Genomic DNA, 23,056 nt, shown 5'->3' on the forward strand with positions numbered 1-23,056 from the left:
TTTTTCTTTTTTTTTGAGATGAGTCTCATTCTGTCACCCAGGCTGGAGTTCAGTTGCACAATCTCAGCTCACTGCAACCTCCACCTCCTGTGTTCAAGCAATTCTCCTGCCTCAGTCTCCCAAGTAGCTGGGATTACAGGCACCATGCCTGGCTCATTTTTTTCTTAATTTTTATTTTTAGTAGAGATGGGGTTTCACCGTGTTGGCCAGGCTGGTCTCAAATTCCTGACCTCAAGTGATCCACCCACCTCAACCTCCCTTTTACCAGGGCTACTTTTTGTTTTTAACTTTTTTCATGGAAAATTTCAGACATGTACAAAAATAGTAAAATGCATGTTCAGGCGTCACCAAGTCACTCTGACAGTTTTATTTTCTTGGAATGCTCTTCCTCTAGACATAGTCACAAGGCTCACTTCCTCACACCTTTCAGAATTTAACTCAAATGACATTTCAGAGAGGTCTTCTCTGACTATTCTATTTAACACTGCACCTTAACACTTCTTCTGCCTCTTCTCTTTCCTATTTTTCACCATAACTTTGATCACCTTCTAACATTTTATAATTTTTTAAATGTTTTTTTTCTGATCTGTTCACAGTCTAATGAACTACATGAAGGCAAGGATTATCAAATGTTTTCTTCACTGATATGTCCTAGTACCTAGAACAATTCCTGATACGTAGAAGGGCTTAACAGTCAATGAATGAATGAATATTAATATGGAGAGTTGTTAAAAAAAAAGAAAAATAGGAAGCTGCCCCGTGGCCGGAAGTGGCCCTAGAGCGCCACAGGCCCGAGATGAAGCCGGCCGTGGATGAGGTGTTTCCCGAGGTCGCCGGGCCCTACGTGGACCTGCACGAGGCGGTAGGCAGCACCAGGTTCTTGATGGACTTGGCAACTAATGAAAAGGCTGTTCATGCAGAATTTTTAAATGGTTTTAAAGATCTCTTCCAGATGATGACATCCAGTGAGATGCCGTTTGGCTGCAGGCAGGGCCAAACCCTTGATACAGAGCCGTGGTGTGAGCCTGCGCAGGACAGTTTCAGGTGATTTTAAAGAATATATGGAAATTCTTTGAAATTAGGGCCTGGTTAACCAAGAAAGACAAAATTGTACTTGACCACCTGGATGAGGCTGTTCATCTCTGAACATGACCAGGTTTTGTCTTCACTTCAATTAAAAGAAAGCAACGTCACACGCCAAAAAAAAAAAAAGAAAAATTACAACACAGTTTGGACAGTATTACATGACACTAGGGTAAAAACATGTGGATTGTGACAGAGGTAAAGCAGTCACCAAATATTCTCTACTCTGAATTTCCCTGCTATCTTGGTACCTAGGCAGGCTTACAATTACTAATATGGCAAATAAATTGTGAGCGGAAGGGAAGTATGTCAATTATGGGATGAGGCAGTAAAAGTTCCATGTATGATTTTCCAGTCCCTTTTCACTACTCTGGTCACTAAAGATGTCATGTAGTTCAGATTTTGACCAGAATAGGGTGGAACTGCCATTAGCCTCCATCTCAGAGTGATTACATGGAGAAAGTGCCCTAACAATTGGTGTAAGACAAGAAAAAAACTTGCTGTGTTAAGTCACAGAGATTTGGGAGGTTGTTTGTTATTGCAAACTTATTCTGACTATATGCAAATATATGTACACAAATAGCATTTATTAAGCACGTACTATATGTCAGGCACAATGCTGAACACTTTACATATGTTATTTTATTAAACCTTCATCAAACTCTGAAAATCTGTACTATTATACTGAGATAAGAAAACTGGGACAAGGTTAGGACAAACCATTTGTCCAAGGCTGTCAGCTAAATGGAAGGGCTGAAAATGAAACCAGGCAGTCTGAAGAAACATCTACCAAGCTGTTAACAGTGGTTGATATGGTTTGGCTCTGTGTTTCCATCCAAATATCATCTCAAATTGCAACCCCCAGGTCTTGAGGGAGGGACCTGGTGGGACGTGATTGGCTCATGAGGGTGGTTTCCCCCATGCTGTTCTTCTGATAGTGAGGGAGTTCTCAGGAGAGCTGGTAGTTTTGAAAGTGTTTGACAGTTTCCCGTTTGTTCTCTCTGTCTCCCTCCTGCTGCCTTGTGAAGGTGTGCCTTGCTTCCTCTCACCTTCTGCCATGACTGTAAGTTTCCTGAGGCCTCCCCAGCCACGTGGAACTGAATCAATTAAACCTCTTTTGTTTATAAATTACCCAGTCTTAGGTAGTATCTTTATGGCAGTGTGAAAATGGACTAACACGGTGGTTATCTTTGAAGGCAGAAATATGGAGACTGATCACTCTTTGTTCTAGATTTCTGTAATATTTCAAGGTTTTTTTTGTTTTGTTTTGTTTTTCCAACCTCCACCTCCCAGGTTCAAGTGATTCTCCTGCCTCAGCCTCCCGAGTAGCTGGGACTACAGATGTGTACCACCGCACCCGGCTAATTTTTGTATTTTTTAGTAGAGACAGGGTTTCACTATGTTGGCCAGGCTGGTCTCAAACCGGCCTCAAGTGATCCGCCCATCTTGGCCACTCAAAGTGCTGGGATTACAGGCCTGAGCTGCGCCCAGCCTTATTAAGTTCTTAAGTTCAAATGTCTATTAAAAAAAAAAGAGTGATATGGTTTGGTTCTGTGTCCCCACCCAAATCTTACCTTGAATTGTAATAATCCCCATGTGTCATGGGAGGGACCCAGTGGGAGGTAACTGAATTATAGGGGTGGGTTTTCCTGTGGTGTTCTTGTGATAGTGAATAAGTCTCATGAGATCTGATAGGTTTTTTGTTTTTGAGATGGTGTCTCACTGTGTCGCCCATGCCGGGGTATAATGGCGTGATCTCGGCTCACTACAACCTCCACCTCCTGGGTTCAAGTGATTCTCCTGCCTCAGCCTCCTGAGTCGCTGGGATTACAGGTGCCCACCACCACACCTGGCTAATTTTTGTATTTTTAGTAGAGACAGGATTTCTCCATGTTGGCCAGGCTGGTCTCGAACTCCTGAACTCAAGTGATTCGCCCACCTCAGCCTCCCAAAGTGCTGGGATTACAGGCATGAGCCACCATGCCTGGTCAATCTGATGGTTTTATACAGGGGAGTTCCCCTGCACATGCCCTCTTGCCTGCTGCCATGTAAGACATGACTTTGCTCCTTCTTTGCCTTCCGCCATGATTGTGAGGCCTGTCCAGTCATGTGGAACTAGGAGTCCATTAAACCTCTTTCTTTCTCTCTTTCTTTCTTTCTCTTTCTCTTTTTTTGGACGGAATTTCACTCTTGTTGCTCAGGCTGGAGTGCAATGGCATGATCCCAGCTTTTTTTTTTTTTTTTTGACGGAATTTCACTCTTGTCACCCAGGCTGGAGTGCAATGGCATGATTCTGGCTCACTGAAACTTCGGTCTCCTAGGTTCAAGCAATTCTCCTGTCTCAGCCTCCCACCACCACCAGTCCTGGCAAATTTTTGTATTTTTTTAGTAGAGATGGGGTTTCACCGTGTTGGCCAGGCTGGTCCTGAAGTCCTGACCTCAGGTAATCCACCTGCCTTGGCTCCCAGAGTGCTGGGATTACAGGCATGAGCACCTCCTTTTCTTTATAAATTACCCAGTCTCAGGTATGTCTTCATTAGCAGTCTGAGAACAGACACACAGCTTCATTCATAAAAAAAAGAAAAAGTACAGCTGGGTACAGTGGCTCATGCCTATCATACCAGCAATTTGGGAGGCTGAGGTGGGCACATGATGGCTTGAACTCACGACTAGTCATGAGTTTGAGACTAGCCTGAGCAATGTGGTGAAACCTCATCTTTAATAAAGATACAAAAAAAATTAGCTGGGTGTGGTAGTGCACGCCTGTAGTCCCAGTTACTCGGGAGGCTGAAGTGGGAGGATTGCTTGAGCCCAGAAGGCAGAGGTTGCAGTGAGCTGAGATTGTGCAGTCATACTCCAGCCTGGGCAACAGAGTGAGACCTTGTTTCAAAAATAAAAGGAAAATTGCTTGAGTTTCACTTGCATTATGAAAATAATAGTGCCCACTTTATGTCACAGGATTCATATGAGGATCAAATGAAATAATTTAGAAACATGTTTAGAGAATGTCTTAGCTTGTTTTCTGCTGCTGTAATAGAATACCCAAGACTGGGTAATTCATATAAAAAGAAGTGTATTTGGCTCACAGTTCTGGAGGCTGGGAAGTGCAAGAGCATGGTACCAGTGTCTGTTGAGGGTCATCCCATGGCTGAAGGCATCACATGGAAGGAGTGGTGTAAGAGAAAGCAAGAGAGGGAGGAGCTGAACTCATCCTTTTTATCAGGAACCCACTCCCATGGTAACAGCATTAATCCATATTATGTGAGGGAGAGCACTCATGACCTAATCATCCCTTAAGGGCCTCCCCCTCTTAATACTGTACCACAGCAATTAAATATAAATGTGAGTTTTGGAGGGGACATTGAAACAATAACAGAGAATTATAACTTTAAGACCATATTAAGTATGTACCATATTACCTTTTTTTTTTTTTTTTTTGAGATGGAGTCTTGCTCTGTCGCCAGGCTGGAGTACAGTGGCGCGATCTTGGCTCACTGAAACCTCCACCTCCCAGGTTCCAGTGATTCTCCTGCCTCAGCCTCCTGAGTAGTTGGGACTACAGGTGTGCACCACTACGCTCAGCTAATTTTTGTATTTTTAGTAGAGATAGGGTTTCACCATGTTGGCCAGGATGGTCTCGATCTCTTGACCTCGTGATCTGCCCACCTCAGCCTCCCAAAGTGCTGGAATTACAGGCGTGAGCCACCGTGCCCAGCCTGTACCATATTTCATCCAGTCTTAGACACATCCATTGTATGACACACCATTAATTTATATACCACTAAGAAATAAACAATGTGGCTAATTTAAAACTATAATATCTTATCACTTGGAACTTGTAATACCTAGTGAAACAACTCTTTTATACTTAATTAGACATGGATTGTTATATCTAATTCCTGTGCAAACATTAAGAGGAAATATAAATGAAATAAATTGGTTAAGGTATTCTTTTTTTGAGGGGGATGGAGTCTCGCTCTGTCACCCAGGCTGGAGATCAATGGGCGCAACCTTGGCTCACTGCAATCTCTGTCTCCCGGGTTCAAGTGATTATCCTGTCTCAGCCTCCCGAGTAGCTGGGACTACAGGCGTGTGCCACCACACTGGCTAATTTTTGTATTTTTCTGAGACAGGGTTTCACTATGTTGGCCAGGCTGGTCTTGAACTCCTGACCTTGTGATCTGCCCGCCTCAGCCTCCCAAAGTGCTGGGATTACAGGCGTCAGCCACTGTGCCTGGCCAAGGTATTCTTAAACTTCTCGTTCAGGCCAACATTCCTGAATCATTTCTCAAGTGAATCATTGACATCCATGTTTTTCCACATAATAGCCTTATCTGTGCCAATGAGGATATTGTTGTTGGTTGGACATGGTGGCTCACACCTGTAATTGCAACACTTTGGGAGGCCGAGGTGGGCGGATCACAAGGTCAGGAGTTCAAGACCAGCCTGGCCAACATGGTGAAACCCCATCTCTACTGAAAATACAAAAATTAGTTGGGTATGGTGGCGCATACCTATAATCCCAGCTACTCAAGAGGCTGAGGCAGGAGAATTGCTTAATCGGAGCCCAGGAGGTGGAGGTTGCAGTGAGCTGAGATCACGCCACTGTACTCCAGCCTGGGCTACAAAGTAAGACTTCCTCTCAAAAAAAAAAAAAAAAAAGAATATTGGTGAATGCAGCATTTCTTCTAAGAATCTAGAAAAATAAATAAAAATCACCAAAGGACATACCAATGGTTCCATTAAACCAGAAGTTGAGACTGTCTCCTGGTTATCTTGGGCTCATCATTGCCAACTGAACCTACCTACAGGCAAAGAAAGGGGTTAACTGTACTGGCCAGAGTGATCGACTTTGTCTATTAATGAGAAATTGGGTTCTTATGGCCCAATGTGGGTAAGGAGGAGGATATCTGGAATGTATGAGATCTCTGGGGGTACCTCTTACAAGTCTTGTGTTCTGTGATTTTATATAATTGCTTACATTTCACTTTTTGCTAATTTATAAAACATACAGCAGTTTGTTGTACAGGAGAAAATCACTGAAAACATTTGACCAGAAATCTCATAAGAAAAATGGGGAGGGCCATATGCTTAAGATTAGTGGTGTGTACATAAGTATTTTTTTAAATTTTTGTTTGTTTTGAGACAGGGTCTTGCTCTGTGGCCCAGACTGGAGCGCAGTGATGCAATCATGGCTAACAGCAGTTACCTCCCAAGCTCAGGTTATCCTCCTACCTCAGCCTCCTGAGTAGATGGGACTACAGGCACATGCCACCATGCCTGCCTAATTTTCAGTATTTTTTTGTAGAGACAGGTTTTTGCCATGTTGCACAGGCTGGTCTCAAACTCCTGGGCTCAAGCTCAAGATCCACTTGCCTAGGCCTCCCAAAATGTTAGAATTACAGGTGTAAGCCACCACGCCCAGCCATGAGTGTTTATTTTTATTTATGCCTTACATATTCTTTTTTTTTTTTTTTTTTTTTTTTTAGAGACAGGGTCTTGCTCTATTGTCCGGGCTGCATTCAACCTCGTGGGCTCAAGTGATCCTCCTGCCTCAGCCTCTGGAGTAGCTGGGACTACGGATGCACACCACCACATCCTGTTCACGCCCTATATATTCTTTTGTATATATGGGTGTAAAAACAGAGATAAAAACAGAGATGTGGATGCCATCAGCTCACTGATATTTGAAGTTCTGAGAAAGCATAAATCAGTAAAGGAGTTAACTGAAATTTAAATCTCACAAATGAGCAAAAAATATAATTTCTGGTATACGATCTATGCAGTTCTTTGAATACTATTGCTTAAGAATAAAATACTTTGCGATTTCAATAAATCAAAAATTATGATACAAGGCAAGGAAGGGGAGCTACTAGCTACGAGACTTTTGTAAATTATGTAACATCTTTGAACCTCTGTTTCCTTATCTGTTAAAATAGGGACAAAGTGCTACTTAGGTAAGACACGTCAGAAATGGGGCTCTGAAAAAAGTCCCTTTTCTTCTCCTAACGAAAGGTTTCTAAACCTCAGCACTCCAGACATTTCAGGCCAGGTAATTCTTTGTTGTGCGGCGCTGTCCTGCCCATTGTAAGGCGTTTAGCAGTATTCCTGGCCTCTACTCACCTGTGCCCTCCACCATCTGGAGATTCCAATGGCACCTCTCTCCCAGATGAGAGGCTGAAAATGATTCATACATTGTCAAATGTCTCCCGGGCGGCAAAACTGTTGCAGTTTTTATTTGATGAACATGAACTCCATGTTCATCCAATAAAGGGTTTGAGGGACTGAGAAATGAAACAATAGTCTCGAAGGAGTAGAATGCAGTGGCCCCAACTCCTAGTTTCATGAAGGCAGGAACTGTGACTCAGAGGCCTGGGGATGCGGAGCTCTGAGCTGCCAGTTGGTAGGAAAAGTCCTAATTAATGGATTGAATCATGAAGGGAGGGCAACAAGGGACAAATGGAGAGGGCCAGTGGTCGAGTCTCAGGATCAAAGAGGCCCACACTGGTCACCACTTACGCTGCTGGGCTGACTGCTAGGTAGACGTACGCAGATAAACTGAGACAATGACGCGGTGGGAAAGGCCTTGTGGAGGGAGGAGGAGGAGCCGGGAGAGCCCAGCTTTGGTCCGGCGGCCACCGCCCCGGGCGCCAACGCGAACCTCAGGCTCCGCCCCTCGTCCTCCGGGTCCCGCCCCCGCTCTCCGGGACCCGCCCCTCGCTCGCTGGGCCTGGGCCGGTGGCGCCTCGGCCCGCGCCTCCGTCTCCGCCTCCGCCCGCCTGTGCGCGGCCCTGCGTGAGGGAGGGGGCAGAGGCGGGGTGGAGGCGTTGGCGCTGCCACGTCTGGGCCTCGGTTCCCGACTGTGGCGCGGGCGGTGGAGGAGGAGGTGGGGCTGGAGCTGAAGCCGGATCCGGATCCGGTGCTGTGCACCCTGGTGAGGGAGAGTCCGACGCGCCTGGCAAGGAGCGCCGACCGCGGGGCCTCTACGGGTGAGGAGGGACCGGGGCCGGGGCTCGAGAGCTGGACCTTGTGTCCTGGGGGCTGGGGCGGGCCTGCCTTTAGGTTTATCTAACAGGTGTGACTGGTGCCCCGGCGAGGCCCCCGGGGGTGGAGGAGCCGGGCGTTAATCCTCGCCAGCTGGGTGCACATGGTGTGGAGCGCGGGTCCCAGGAAGTTGAACGCACGCGCGCCTGGAGCAGAGGTTAACGATGATGGCCAGCGGTCCGGCCATACGAGGGTCTTGGCCTGGCAGGACTGGAACTGGGACTGGGGTCGGAACTTCGCTTCCCAGACTTTGGCGTGGGAAAAATGAGACAGTTGGTCGCGCTCTCTGCAGCCATCGGTTTTGAATGGGCACGAATGTCCCTGGCCCCTTCTCTTCTATTCCCGGGCGCATCCCACGGTGGTCGGGAGCCACTGAGGCAGCTGCTCCGAAGACCACCTCCGCACCGACTAGGTCGGCGCTTTCCCCACGGTACAGAGGGACATCCTTTGTCTCCTTTTCCCAGGCTCCTACCTCTAGAAACACCGAGTAGTGTACTGTGATTTCTGTTGTAGGAAGTGATGTTTATGTAAGCCAAACTAATGTAAAATTTTCATACAAAATTGAACGGACGATTATACGATTCGTTTTGTTAGGATAATCCCTCATGAACGAATCCTAGAATGGATCTCAAGAAATTTAGGCAGGATTTGCCAAATAGGGGAGAGAACGCTAGCTGTATGGTATGATGATGTGAAGATTGGGGTCTGCTGAGGATGGTAATCGAGGTCAAGATGCGAAAACAAGAGGATTCTAGCCCCAGGTCACTTATATGCTGTGTTACCTAAGGGGCAAGTCTTGGGAGTTCCAGGTTCTCCAGCTTCCTCATCTGTAGACTGGGAATAACACCTAGATTGTAAAGGTCAAATAAACTATCAGAAAATACTTTTGAAAATTCATGCAGTTACACAGTTTAATAAACATGGCCAGGTGTGTTAAAAATCATTAACGAAATAGATTCAGAATGGATTCTTGTTATCGAAATTGTTATAAAATGAATATAGAGGAATCCGAAGTCTGCCCCTCCCCCATTCACCTGTACTTAGAAGGTGCCCCAGGAGCTCTTGAGAAATACATAGTGGTTTAGATTTGGCCTTAGATTATGTTTTTAAAATCTGTCGATCGACTTTTAAAATCTTCATCTCCGGTGTCTATTACTTGTTGCTCTCAGTTGGTTGCTTCTAGCAGCAGCCTCTCTCCCCAATTCGTATTCCAATCTGATACCGAGGCTCAGAAGCCAAATAGTTGAAATTTTGTTTAAAAATATTCAATTGAGTGAAAAAATATTAAATTGACGTGATGACTAGTAAAAATGAATTTGTTGTATGTTTTCCGCGGTATTGTGTCAGTTTGGGAATTTTTTTTTTCTGTCCTTCTGGATTTTCTGAAATGTGACCTACAAGTAAGTCTTATTCGTTATTCATTCACTAGGCATTATTGGGCTAGGGTTAGGCTTAAACGGGTCTTCTAAACGCCCGCTAATTTAGCAGTTAATCAGAAAAGGTTCTGAGGAATACTTAAGGAGGGTTAGTGTTTACTATACTTTTTAAAGTTAATCTAAAAACTTTAAAGATCCTAATGATACGAGATTTTGCTTCATGCAACTGTGCAATTTTATTTGCAGAAATTTCCTGGTTTTGCAGTATCTGGGCACCTGAAGATGCTAAAAGATTATTTATATAAAGTTACTTATTTAATTATGTTCTAAAACCCTTTGGAACTGGGTTTCAAGTCATATCTTGCTTCACCTTGCCCAGTACATTAGTTGGGCACCAGCAGAATTTTACCATTTTGAGGACAGAGTGAGCTAAAGTGGGCCTTCAGTATGGCTCTGTTTTGTAGAAGAGCCCATAAAAACATTTTTGATCTTAATTTCTGATTGCCTGGTTAATAGATTCTTATTTCAATCTGGAATGCTTTGTTTAATGTGACTAGTCTGATTCCCATTTTCCAAATGTAGGTTCTAAGTGCTGCTTATGACTTAATTTTTAACCCTTGTACAATAATAAGGTAGGGAATATATCTACTCTAGTGCACCTTCAGTGTAATAGTTAAGAGCAGAGTCTGAAGTCATACTACCTAGCAGGACTGGCTAAGTAATCTGTAGTAATCCAAATTAAAATGCAGAGTTCTTTGTTAAAAAATTAAGAATTTCAAAACAGTGGCAGCAGGGTATTAAACTAAGTGCAGTGTGCCCTCTGTAACGGCACAGGTCAGGGGCTTCTGAAGCTGGCCCTGTTGCCTCATTTTGAATCCTCACTCTGTTCCTTATTGGCACTGTAACCTTGAGCAAGTTACTGTGCCTGCTTCCTTATCTGTAAAATTGGGATAATGATACATCGTTCATTGTATTTTTAAGAGTTAACATATAGAAAGTTTTCATTAAGTGTTAGCCAATATTATTTATTTTTATGATCATTCGTGGAATAGGACTGTCTCTAAAGTACAAGAAAATATTAGTATTTCCTGGTTAAAACTCATTAGTTAAGGGCTTCATAATCCTAGTTGTTTTCCTGTATACTTCTTCCCTCTCATGAAAATTATTAACCCTATTTTTCATGTTTTCTAGACCACATTTTTATTGTAAACACAGACTTTATAGGAAAAAGGAATCTAGTTAAATGTGGTTAAGGTTGATTTAAATTCTCTTTTGAGTTTTCTTTGAACTTTGTATTTACAACTATGTTTAATAGCGTGACCAAAATGTTTAAATAGTGTGTGTGCTGCCTTGAGGAATTTACGTTTTTAATACTGTACACATTTCACTTTATTAATAAATACTTAGCCTGTTTATCTACATACCTGAAAAACAATGTTGCTACCTACCTTTCAGATGAGAGTACACACAAAAACCTCAAGGATCCAATTTAGACAAAACACTAAAACACATGGATTCAAATTCATCTATTAAAAACTTGTTTCGGCTGAGCATGCTGGTTCATGCTTGTAATTCCAGAACTTTGGGAGGCCGAGGCTGGAGGATCACTTGAGGTCAGGAGTTCAAGACCAGCCTTTCCAACATGGCAAATCCCCAACTCTACTAAAAATACAAAAATTAGCCAGGCGTGGTATAAGTCTGTAGTCCCAGCTACTCGGGAGGCTGATGTGGGAAGCTGAGGTAGGAGAATCACTTGAGCCCAGGAGTTCGAGGCTGCAGTGAGCTATGATTGCACCACTGCACTCCATCCTGGGTAACAGAGTGAAACCCTGTCTCAAAACAGAATAAAGCAAAACAAAAAACCTATTTTGAATGGATATTAAACTTGTTAAATTTGAAATGACTGCTTGATTATCACAATTTCTGTATTTTCCTTAATATTGTTAGAACTAGGTATAGTGTGTGCAGCATAATTTGAATCCTTTGTGTGTGTGTGTGTGTGGCCGGGGGGACCTCTCAGCAGTCTACATTATAAACTGCGTTATTCTTTTCTATGCAAGAATGCTAACTTTTGGTATAACATAAACATAACAGCCTGTCATTCTTTTTGCAGTCCCTGTAACCAGCACAGTGCCTGATTCGTGAATTAAAATAAAGGTGAAAAAAATGAACAAGAATTTATAAACTTGAATTTTAAATTTATTGCTAACTAGCATGTATCTTATTGAGTACTTGCTGTATTCCAGGTATTGCTAAGTGCTTGATTGCATACAGTCATGCATTTAATTCTCCCAGTAATTTCATCTCCATTTTACAAAAGAGGAAACTACATTCTAAGAGCTTAATTACCTTAGTACGTGTCACACAGTTGACATTTGAACACCAGGTCTGAATCCAAAGCTCATGCTCTTTCTATGCCTAGGTTTAAATCCTGGCTTCACTAGTTTTGTGGCCTTGGCAAGTTATTTAACATTTTCTCATCTGTTAAACTGTAGATAATAACCACACCTAACCTGTAGGATGGTTGAAATAAATGAATTAGTAAAGTTCTTTCAATAGTCTAGCACATAGGAAGTGCTAAGCAAGTGTTAACTTCTGTTGTTACATCACATCACACTACCTTCCCATAACTACTATATTGTAGCACTGCTTATATGGTTACATAGGATTACACAGGCAGAAACTTACTAGTTTAAGGAAAAGTTAAGAATATTAGCCCTAAAGCATACTGTGACTTATGCAATAAGGAACAATTGGGAGTTAGGTTATTGGGCAAATTGTTCTCTCATTAAAATATGGTTTCTTTAACTGGATATAGAAATAAGTTGGGGACTGCTTTTTTTGGATCTCTAATCCAAAAATCCAACACTCCAAAATTTGAAACTTTATTGAGGGCCAACATGATGCCACAAGTGGAAAATTCCACATCTGATTTCATGTACAAAAAGTTTTCCATGCACAAAATTATTTAAAATATTGTGTAAAATATTTGTCCTATCCGTATAAGGTATATATGAAACACAGATGAATTTTGTTTTGACTTGGGTCCCATCCCCAAGATATCTCATTATATATATGCAAATATCCCCAAATCTGAAAAAAAAAATCCAAAATCTGAAATGTTTCTGGTTCCAAGCATTCTGGATAAGGAATACTCAACTTTTAATTGTTGGGAAGCATCTGTTTCTTTCAGCAATTCTGTGCTGCACAGAAGCCCCCTGGCCCCAGTTTTATGCTTTATATGATTTGTTTTTCCTCCTTCCTATCGTTACTTCTCTGCTATTTAGTCTCAGTTTTAAAACACTACAACAAGTGAGAACCTGCTCATTTCTAAATGTTCAAAAAAGAGGGGGAAATATCATGATCACTTTTCAATAGCATGAAAAACACCAGCTATTTTTAAGCTGCTTAGATGTAACTGAGAAACTTACACTATACATTTTAATTTTAATTATTTAATTTTTTTGAGATGGAGTTTCACTCTTGTTGCCCAGGCTGGAATGCAATGGTGTGATCTCGGCTCACTGCAACCTCCACCTCCCGGGTTCAAGTGATTCTCCTGCCTCAGCCTCCCAAGTAGCTGGGATTACAGGTGGCTGCTACCACACCTGGCTAATTTTTTATTTTTAGTAGAGATAGGGTTTTGCCATGTTGGTCAGGCTGGTCTCGACCTCTGGTGATCTTCCTGTCCCTGCCTCCCAAAGTGCTGGGATTACAGGTGTGAGCCACCATGCCTGGCCCACACTACAGATTTTTATAGAAAATCGGCTGTGAAAACAAAATCCTTCAGTGTGTATCTATCATAGCCAAGATAAAGTATTTCTGAGAATGCCAAAAAAAATTAATTTGAGCTTGTTCATCAATTATCTTCTATTCATAGTTCATTTAAAACAAAACAAAACAAAAAGCTACATGTGGCCAGGCATGGTGGCTCACATGGTAGCTCTTAAATTTTTTATATTATGTTCTTGGATTTTATTATTGAGCCAAGAAGTCATCTGTTTCAACAGGAAATTGCAAGGGGAAAAAAACTTAAAAAAAAAAAGTAATCTCTTAGTCTTACTTGCCAATAAAGAAAACTTTCAGCCATGCGCGGTGGCTCATGCCTGTAATCCCAGCACTTTGGGAGAGTGAAACTCCGTCTTAAAAAAAAAAAAAAAAACTACATGCCCAATAAGTTTTCTTTTTCTTTGAGAGGGAATTTCACTTACTGCCCAGGTTGGAGTGCAAAGGCACTATCTCAGCTCACCGCAACCTCTGCCTTCCAAGTTCAAGCGATTCTCCTGCCTCAGTCTCCTGAGTAGCTGGGATTACAGGAATGCGCCACCACACCCATCTGATTTTTGTATTTTTAGTAGAGGCAGGGTTTCCCCATGTTGGTCAGACTGGTCTTAAACTCCCGACTTCAGGTGATCCGTCCACCTTGGCCTCCCAAAGTGCTGGGATTACAGGCATGAGCCACCGTGCATTGCTGAAAGTTTTCTTTTTTGGCAAGTAAGACTGATAGATTACTTTAAAAAAAAAAATTTTTTTTCCCCTTGCAATTTCCTGTTGAAGCAGATGACTTCTTGGCTCAATAATAAAATCCAAGAACATAATGTAAAAAATTTAGGAGCCCATGAAAAGTCAGCTATACATTAGTAGCACAAACCCAAAGGAAAAACATGTTTTAAAAGACCTGATAATAGCCGGGGGCGGTGGCTCATGCCTGTAATCCCAACACTTTGGGAGGCCGAGGCGGGCAAATCACCTGAGGTCTGAAGTTCCAGACCAGCCTGGCTAACATGGGAAAATCCCATCTCTACTAAAAATACAAAAAATTAGCCAGGCGTGGTGTCACATGCCTATAATCCCAGATACTCTGGAGGCTGAAGGAGGAGAATCACTTGAACCGAGAAGGCAGAGGTTGCAGTGAGCCGGGATCGCGCCACTGCACTCCAGCCTGGGCAACAGAGTAAGACTGTCAAAAAAAAAAGAAAAAAAAAAAAAAAAAAAAAAAAAAAAGACCTGATAATAAATGGGATTTTATAGTTTAAAACTTACTAATTTAGTCACTTAGCCATTTTTTATCTGATAGTAGGCATGATTTTTCTATTTATCTGTAGTGGTGGAATTTAATGTTAGATTCAGGATAGGTTGCAGTTAAATATCTCGCATATCTGCTAAAGAATGCTTTATAGAGGCATTAATTTATATTAACTTTCTCAACAATCATAATTTTCCTTTTATTAAATAAAATGACTTAATATTTACATTTTTATTTTAGACCTTACTAGAAAGATGAAACCTGATGAAACTCCTATGTTTGACCCAAGTCTACTCAAAGAAGTGGACTGGAGTCAGAATACAGCTACGTTTTCTCCAGCCATTTCCCCAACACATCCTGGAGAAGGCTTGGTTTTGAGGCCTCTTTGTACCGCTGACTTAAATAGAGGTAATGTACACAATCCTGTATAAAATTAGAGTTAGCTTTCCATTTTTCTCTGTAAACATTATGATGCAGATAATTTTTAAAAAATATTTGACTTTTGGACTTTTTTTTATATAATACTTAGTTTTTAAAGTGATGGACAATCGATTCCAATGAGTGTGTGTCATGGCTAAGACCAAATATTACTGTGAAATATTTAAAATGAGTTAAATATGACATCACTCCTTCCTAATTAAGCCAAAAATATTTCTCATGAACAAAAATTAAATTATCATGTATAATGACACATAAGGAGGAATCTTAAGCTGGTTGGGGAATGAGGGTGGAAATAATTTTCCTTGGATAAGTTGAAAGGGTTTTTGTAGGTTTATTTCTTTTTTTAACATGTAAATTCTCCCAGTTAACTTCCTTAAACTTTGCTAATTAAAAGTCAACTTTGTACTTTTCACAATTATCTCTTTGCTAGACAGCCTGAAGGGCCTAATTTTGGCCTAATTAATTATTGAGTGTAGAAAAGTTAAGATTTTCAGAATTCCAGGTGCAGTTTCACATTAATTTCAGGTAACACTAATGAAATTCACTAGAAATTACAATTTTAAAGAGTGTGTAATCTTAACAGTGTTACTTATACTTTAATTTGCAAATATTGTATTTGGCCATATTGTACTTGGACATATTGTACCTTTAAGTAAAACCAAATCACATATTTGGGAAAATTTGGCACCCTTTACATTGAACTTAATGTAAAATATAATACATTGAATAATGTATGTTCTGGGTCTATAAACATTGGATATTAAGGTCAGCACTATTTAAAACATCTTATGCAGGCAGAAGCACTGGTAAAACCTGTTACTATTTTTGTTATATGTAGTAATTATAGAAGAATAGGGTTCACTTTATATTCTAATAATTAAAAGATTATAGAAAGTTCTAAAAAAAAATTGCCCATAAGCCCACCTGCTTAATATATTGCTTACTTTCATACTGTCTTCCTTTTGCTCGTCTCGTAATTTGAAATGTTTTTCAAAACTAGGTTTTTTTAAGGTATTGGGTCAGCTAACAGAGACTGGAGTTGTCAGCCCTGAACAATTTATGAGTAAGTACTATAATCTCTTTTTCCTGAAATAAAGGGAAACATGATTTCATTTTTGTTTAATGCCCACTTGTTTTTGTTCAAATAGCTGGAAATTATTCAAAGAACAAATTAGCTGTTTTCTTATTTAAATTAATGTGGCTGAGTTGTTCTAGAATCCAAATGTACCAGTAACTTTGTTTTGCAAACTATCTGACTACTTTATTAGATAATTACTGTACCATAGAACCTAGGTGTTAGTTCTAGAGGTTTTTCATTTTTTATTGTAGTATTTCCCTTACCGTGGTTATATTTACATAAATTTCATTACCGAATCAAAGTTAAGACCATATGCTTTAAATTTATTTTGGGGTTTATTTGTATTGAAGTTTAAGGTTAGCAGGTATCTTAAAGAGTCAGTCCACCCGACCCTGTCCCCCTTCTTTTAGACATATGAGAAAATGGGAATTTAGAGAGATCCAGAGACTTGCTCAAGATCACAGGTAGTTATTGCTGCGGTGAGGAATAAAACCTTAATTCTGTCCAGTGCTCTACCACTGCTTTTTCCTGTTATAAAGGAAATTAAGTATTATTATCATTACTAAATATTTAGTAATATTTAATAGCTGAGGACTTACAATTCTTCATTTCCTTATAATAGGTAATTTTTGTATTGAACTCTGTTTGACCCTCCTGAGAATGAGGACCATCATTTTGATTCTCATTTTTATTTTCATTCATTGAATTTATTTCTTTTTCCCATTTTAGATCTCTATCTGGAATGAGACTATAGAAATTAACAATATGAGAGACTATTAGCCTCAGTTTTTATTCCTGAATTTTTCTTTGTGTGCACATCAATTAGATGAGAAACCATATTATTTCAGCAATAGTACCGACAATCCATTTGAGGGGAAGTATCTTTGCACCTATTTGCTATGTGACTTGGAAACGTTACTTGGAAACAGATATGTTTTACCTCCTTGCAAGGTGCTCTCAAAGCAAACGAGCAAGTCATGTTATCACAAAACACTTTCCATCACAACGGGAAAATTAAAATCTATTTTGTAAAAATATTTTGAAACCGAAAGAGTAAAAATTCTAGAATTGAGCCATGTAAACATGCTCTTGTTAAAATGTGCATAGGTTTGTTATATTTGAATATCTATTGAGTATAAAAGTTAAAGAGATCTATTTAAAGTAAATGAAGAAACTGAAGTTTTCATTAGTCATGGAAGTGGCAATATCAGCCATTTACTTGTATTTTACGTGTTGTTCATCTAAAATAGCTATATTAGTCTTTATTTTGCTAGCAGATATTTTGAATGTGTAGGTTATATTCCAAATGATAACTAATTGCTGATATTTCAACTACTTGGTAATATTTTCTTTAGAAATGGAAGGTAAATTACTATAGTAAAATAGCTTTGAACATTTAGTAATTAAGTCAGCTAATCCTAGTATTTTTCTGGCTCTGCATAAAATTGAATGTCTACTGTGTAACAGTTTGTTGTCCAATTTCCACAGAATCTTTTGAGCATATGAAGAAATCTGGGGATTATTATGTTACAGTTGTAGAAGATGTGACTCTAGGACAGATTGTTGCTACAGCAACTCTGATTATAGAACATAAATTCATCCATTCCTGTGCTAAGGTATGTGCTGCTTATAAGTAAAATGGACGGGTATTGTATTTTCTAGCACAACTGACTGAGTTTCCATTAGACAAATCTGTTTTCTCACTGGTTTTTGGTGCTTCTTAGAAATCCCTTTTCCCAGTGTGTTCTGAGAGCTATAAGAAAGAAAATGTATTAACAGTATGAATTGTATGCTAAAATTGTTCCGTAAGGTGGATCAATTTGGTATAGCCATAGAGAAACCAAACAATTTAGCAGTAATGCACAAAATCCCTAATGTTACTCTTAAAAAAACAATACTTTGAATATACTACATGAGCACAAATTTGTTTCCAGATGATAAAGGGTTCAGAATATTATTCTGTTTGAATTATGATACATCTAATGCATGTAGTGCCCTTTCATCCCTGAATAACTCACATAAAACAGTAAATTTAAAAAAGAGAGAAAACCTTAAGTAATTCAGTGAGAATAAGGTAGGAACACTTGGGATGTGTTCTGTGACACTTACGAATTTCGGTGGGGTTTCTGTACTAGACATTAATTTTATTTGGATATCTAAAATAACTTTCTAGCAAGCAAGGAGTAGAATGATCGATATATTCATGAAAAGGTTACATTTTGGTGATGTTGATCAACATCCTAATATTTGTGTAAAGACAACGGGGTGGGAAGGTTGGGGACACAGCCAAAACAAGTTATGTCACAAGTTGACTCATATACTATTTCCTCTAATAAGTAAAAACGTCTTTAAATTATTAACTTTTAATAGTAGTACTCTCATACTAGTAGGAAACAAACTTTTGGGCTAATCAGATTTGCCCCAGCTTCTCTGTCATATTTAAAAACAAAGGAAATGTTCAACTATTACAGAATATTCTATGATCTCTTTCTCATAAGTTGTAGAAATACATACTAAAACAGCCTTCACTGTATAATATTTTTTGCATTTGGTTTCTGTGAAGTTCAAGTTTACAAAATATACTTCTTATTATCAGTAAATTCTTACTCGTTTTAGCTAAAAACAAAAGTAAATGCTTACTCCTTTAAACATTGTAAATATTTTCAGAGAGGAAGAGTAGAAGATGTTGTTGTTAGTGATGAATGCAGAGGAAAGCAGCTTGGCAAATTGTAAGTAGGCAGAAACAAGGTAACCCTGGATAAATTTTGTTCCAATTTAGTTTCTTACCAAGATACTTGTTTGAAGTTCTTTTTGGCTTCATTAATTGTGAACTCACTCCAATAGGTTAGACTGAATTTCATGAAGAAATAAAGTATTATTATACATATTTTGCCTTAAAGTTTGAAAATTGGAAGCATACTTCTTTACAGACAGTAACATCTTGAAATTATTAACTTTTCATAGTAATACTCTTTTTTTTTTTTTTTTTGAGACGGAGTCTCGCTCTGTCGCCCAGGCTGGAGTACAGTGGCCGGCTCTCAGCTCACTGCAAGCTCCGCCTCCCGGGTTTACGCCATTCTCCGGCCTCAGCCTCCGGAGTAGCTGGGACTACAGGCGCCCGCCACCTCGCCCGGCTCGTTTTTTGTATTTTTTTAGTAGAGACAGGGTTTCACCGTGTTAGCCAGGATGGTCTCGATCTCCTGACCTCGTGATCCGCCCGTCTCGGCCTCCCAAAGTGCTGGGATTACAGGCTTGAGCCACCGTGCCCGGCCCATAGTAATACTCTCATACTAGTAGGAGATAAACTTTTGGGCTAATCAGATTTGCCTCAGCTTCTCTGTCATATTTAAAAACAAAGGAAGTGTTCAACTATTACAGAATATTCTATGCTCTCTCCTTCTCATAAGTTGTAGAAATACTGAAACAGCCTTCACTGTATAATCCCCTATATGTTTATCTAAATCATTTAAAATAAATATAAATAAGTGGTATTGATTTATTGCCCTTTTATACGAACTTGCATCTTATAATTTTTAGTTTTTGAGACAGGGTCTGTTTTTGACGGCTCTGTCACCCAGGCTGAGGTGCAGTGGCTCAATCTCAGCTCACTGCATGCTCAGCCTCCTGGGTTCAAGCAATCCTCTTCAGCCCCCCAATTAGCTGGGACTACAGGTGTATGCCACACCTGGCTAATTTTTAAAAATTTGTAGAGGTGGGGCCTCATCATGTTGCACAGGCTGGTCTCAAACAGTCCTCCTGCCTTGGCCTCCCAAAGTGCTGGGATTACAGGTGGGAGCCACTGTGCCTGGCCTAAGAACTTGCTTTTTAACATTAGCTCTTCTGAGTTTTAAGGAATTAACAAATATTAAATACCTGCTTATGCATCAGATGCTATTCTAGATATCTAATTTGGAATACTTCAGTGAACAAAACAGACCAATTTCTTGTGTTCTAGTCCATTTAGTTATATATATATATATATATATATTTTTTAAATAGATGGAGTCTTTTTCTGTTGCCCAGGCTGGGGTGCAGTGGTACAATCACAGCTCACTGCAGCCTTGAATTCTTGGGGCTCAAGTGAGCCTCTCATCTCAGCCTCCCAAGTAGCTGGGACTACAGGTGCACACCACTGCATCCAGCTAATTTTTTGTAGAGACAGGGTTTTGCTATGTTGCCTAGGCTAGTCTCCAACTTCTGGATTCAAGTGATCCTTGGCCTCCTAAAGTGCTGGGATTATAGGCATGAGCGACTGCAGCCAGCCAGTCATACTTCAATCAAGGTCTTTTGGTTTTTTTAAAAAATAGGATTTTTTTTAGTCTGTTCAAACATGGGCAAACCCTTCAAATTTATATATCTTTTATAGTTTTTATACTCTAAAGCACTCAGATCCACACTTTACAACGGGTTTGGATTCATTAAGAAACTTCGTATAGATGTAGACTTGCTTTGTTTCTACTTCATATTAATAAGACCAATCTTGAGTTAATCTGATACACACCTTCACAAATATTAAAGCAGCTTTAAAAATGATTAAAGAGCAAAGCTATTATGTACTCATTTTATGTGGGAATGTTGACTGCTCCTAAGTTGTTTAAATAGACTTAAACAAAGAAGTTTTACAAAAAAATTTTGGTCATTTTTTTTTAAAAGGTTTTCAGTGTTAACATACATCTTACAATTCGTTTTTTTTTTTTTTTTCTTTCTTTTTCTTTTTTTGAGACAGAGACTCACTGTGTTGCCCAGGCTGGAGTGCAGTGGCGCAATCACTACTTACCACAGCCTTGACATCCCTGGGCTCAGGTGGTCTTCCCCCCCTCAGCCTCTGGAGTAGCTGGGACTTTGGGCATGTGCCATCATGCCCTACTAATTTTTATATTTTTTGTAGAGATGGGGTTTTGCCATGTTGCCCAGGCTGGTGTCAAACCTCTGGGCTCTAGCGATCGCCTGCCTTGGCTTCCCAGAATGCTAGGATTACAGGTATGAGTCACTGCACCTGGCCTTAAATTTCATTTTTAAAGAGGGCTTAGGGTGAGTTTAGTATTTGTCCTATTTATTAGTGAGCTGGAGATTACTAGATAAAAGTATATTTGACTCTAAGTAAAAATGCTTTGGTGATTTAAATGCTTATCTACTTACATGAATGCAATGGGAAAAGCCATAATCTAAACCTGTTTCTAAGGAAACTTAAGTTTTACAACATTAATTCATATTGTTACTAGAATCAATTTTTATTAATAAATGCTATCTCCTCACCCTCCCCCCTTTTTAAATTTCAGGTTATTATCAACCCTTACTTTGCTAAGCAAGAAACTGAACTGTTACAAGATTACCCTTGAATGTCTACCACAAAATGTTGGTTTCTATAAAAAGTTTGGATATACTGTATCTGAAGAAAACTACATGTGTCGGAGGTTTCTAAAGTAAAAATCTTTTAAGAAAATTGTCAAAGGGGCTAATGCTACAATGGTACACTCTTCCTAGAGTTGAAATATTTTGTTGCTGCAGCCGAGTGACCTCCATAAATACTGGACTGAAAAAACATTGTAATACTACAAGTATAATGACATTTAGAAGATTACTTTGGGCTGGTGGGACATGCTGTGAATTTAGATTACAGATGAATATTATAAAGGGGATGATTTTTAACCAAAGGAATATATTTTTAACTTGAATCTTTTCTTGCATTGTATTTTTCTAAAAGTTTGGCTTCATTTCTTGAGTATGGGTAATAAGGAGTTATATGTCTGCTATCTGTGTTGCTCAGTTAAAAAAGTATTCATTGAATAAGGCTGTTTCTTATCACATGCATAAAATTAAATATTTTTGTTTCAAAGAAACATCTCAATACACTTAGGGGTATATTGTTTCCCACATATTAAGTCAGGGTGGATAAATTAGTTATTATAACTAAACATAGTATAGTCCAACATTCATCTCAATACAGGCAAACAACCTGATCAGCCTTTTAAAGAAGTAGAAGAAATGAAAATTATTTGACAAGATTAAAACAATTTATATATTTTACTAAAAGTTTATATAGTATAGTCTATGTAGATTAAAAAGTACCACTTGTCTTTTCTGTGAATTATAACTATTCATTTGTTAAAAACGCCTAAGAGCAATTTTAGTGGGACATCTAAGGTCCTTTTTAAACAGTGAATTAGTAAACCTCAGCATATGTGTTTCTACCCTGATTTATTTTTTCATGAGTATCTGAAGCCTCTCTCCTAAGTTTTTTCAAAAATGGAGTATCACAAAATTGAGTGAAACACAATACTTAAAAATGTACTAGATTTGCCAAATTCATAAAATGTTGATGGAAGCTTTACTTTTTAATGTGATTATAATGGCACTATTCTGGTCATTATCCTGTTTTATTTAAATTTTTTAAAGTTGAAGAATTAAATACTTTAATGGTTTTAATCTTTTGCATTCCATGTTACATTAAACCTGTTCATATGAGTAGTCTTCTGTTAGAATCACATCTGTGCTTTTCTTGAGTCTGCTATTGAACTATTAGATTACGTCATAATTCATAAAATTTTAGTTTTATGTGCTCTTTGTAAAACGAACTTGCAAAGAAAATACCAGTGTTTCTCACCCCATTGACTCACGCCACGCCATTTTGGATTTCCCTCCATGCAGCCAGCTATAGTTGGCTTTCCAAAACAACAGAAATCCTTCACCAAGAATGCGCTACTTACCTGCTTATGGCCTATGCAGACGAACTGATCTGTCCTTTGTGAAACGCAACAAAGTTAGTTCTGTCTTTTCAGAAGTCCTACAACCTTGGCAAAGAGTAGTTTTATCAGGTAAATTCTGGTAATTAAAAACCCATGTTAAAAATTAGCCCGCCGGGCGCGGTGGCTCAAGCCTGTAATCCCAGCACTTTGGAAGGCCGAGGCGGGCGGATCACGAGGTCAGGAGGTCGAGACCATCCTGGCTAACACGGTGAAACCCCGTCTCTACTAAAAAATACAAAAAACTAGCCGGGCGAGGTGGCAG

The 23,056-nt window shown here is 39.6% G+C and overlaps 1 protein-coding gene and 1 pseudogene across 2 annotated transcripts; both read left to right on the forward strand.

Annotated features, from left to right (window-relative positions):
- Positions 1-796: 796 nt before the first annotated feature.
- On the forward strand, positions 797-969 carry LOC111549451 (annotated as a pseudogene).
- Positions 970-7,819: 6,850 nt separating this feature from the next.
- GNPNAT1 (glucosamine-phosphate N-acetyltransferase 1) lies at positions 7,820-23,027 on the forward strand. Of its 2 annotated transcripts, XM_023222611.1 has the most exons (7): positions 7,820-8,072; positions 11,617-11,660; positions 14,770-14,937; positions 15,971-16,033; positions 17,537-17,664; positions 18,716-18,777; positions 21,328-23,027. In XM_023222611.1, the coding sequence occupies exons 3-7, from the start codon at positions 14,784-14,786 to the stop codon at positions 21,473-21,475; spliced, it is 555 nt and encodes a 184-aa protein (XP_023078379.1). In that variant the 5' UTR covers positions 7,820-8,072; positions 11,617-11,660; positions 14,770-14,783; the 3' UTR covers positions 21,476-23,027. The 2 variants fall into 2 exon arrangements, with proteins under 2 accessions (XP_023078379.1, XP_023078378.1); XM_023222610.1 differs by lacking the exon at positions 11,617-11,660.
- Positions 23,028-23,056: the final 29 nt, after the last annotated feature.

This window comes from Piliocolobus tephrosceles, chromosome 6 (genome assembly GCF_002776525.5).
Source record: "Piliocolobus tephrosceles isolate RC106 chromosome 6, ASM277652v3, whole genome shotgun sequence".
In the NCBI taxonomy this organism is placed as follows: domain Eukaryota; kingdom Metazoa; phylum Chordata; class Mammalia; order Primates; family Cercopithecidae; genus Piliocolobus; species Piliocolobus tephrosceles.

Bases quoted from the DNA above. Each gene is read 5' to 3' on its own strand.
- GNPNAT1 (XM_023222611.1), top strand. From the start codon at position 14,784: ATGAAACCTGATGAAACTCCTATGTTTGACCCAAGTCTACTCAAAGAA. The intron at 16,034-17,536 runs GTAAGTACTATA...CAATTTCCACAG, and splicing joins CAGCCCTGAACAATTTATGA to AATCTTTTGAGCATATGAAG. The intron at 18,778-21,327 runs GTAAGTAGGCAG...TTTAAATTTCAG, and splicing joins GGAAAGCAGCTTGGCAAATT to GTTATTATCAACCCTTACTT.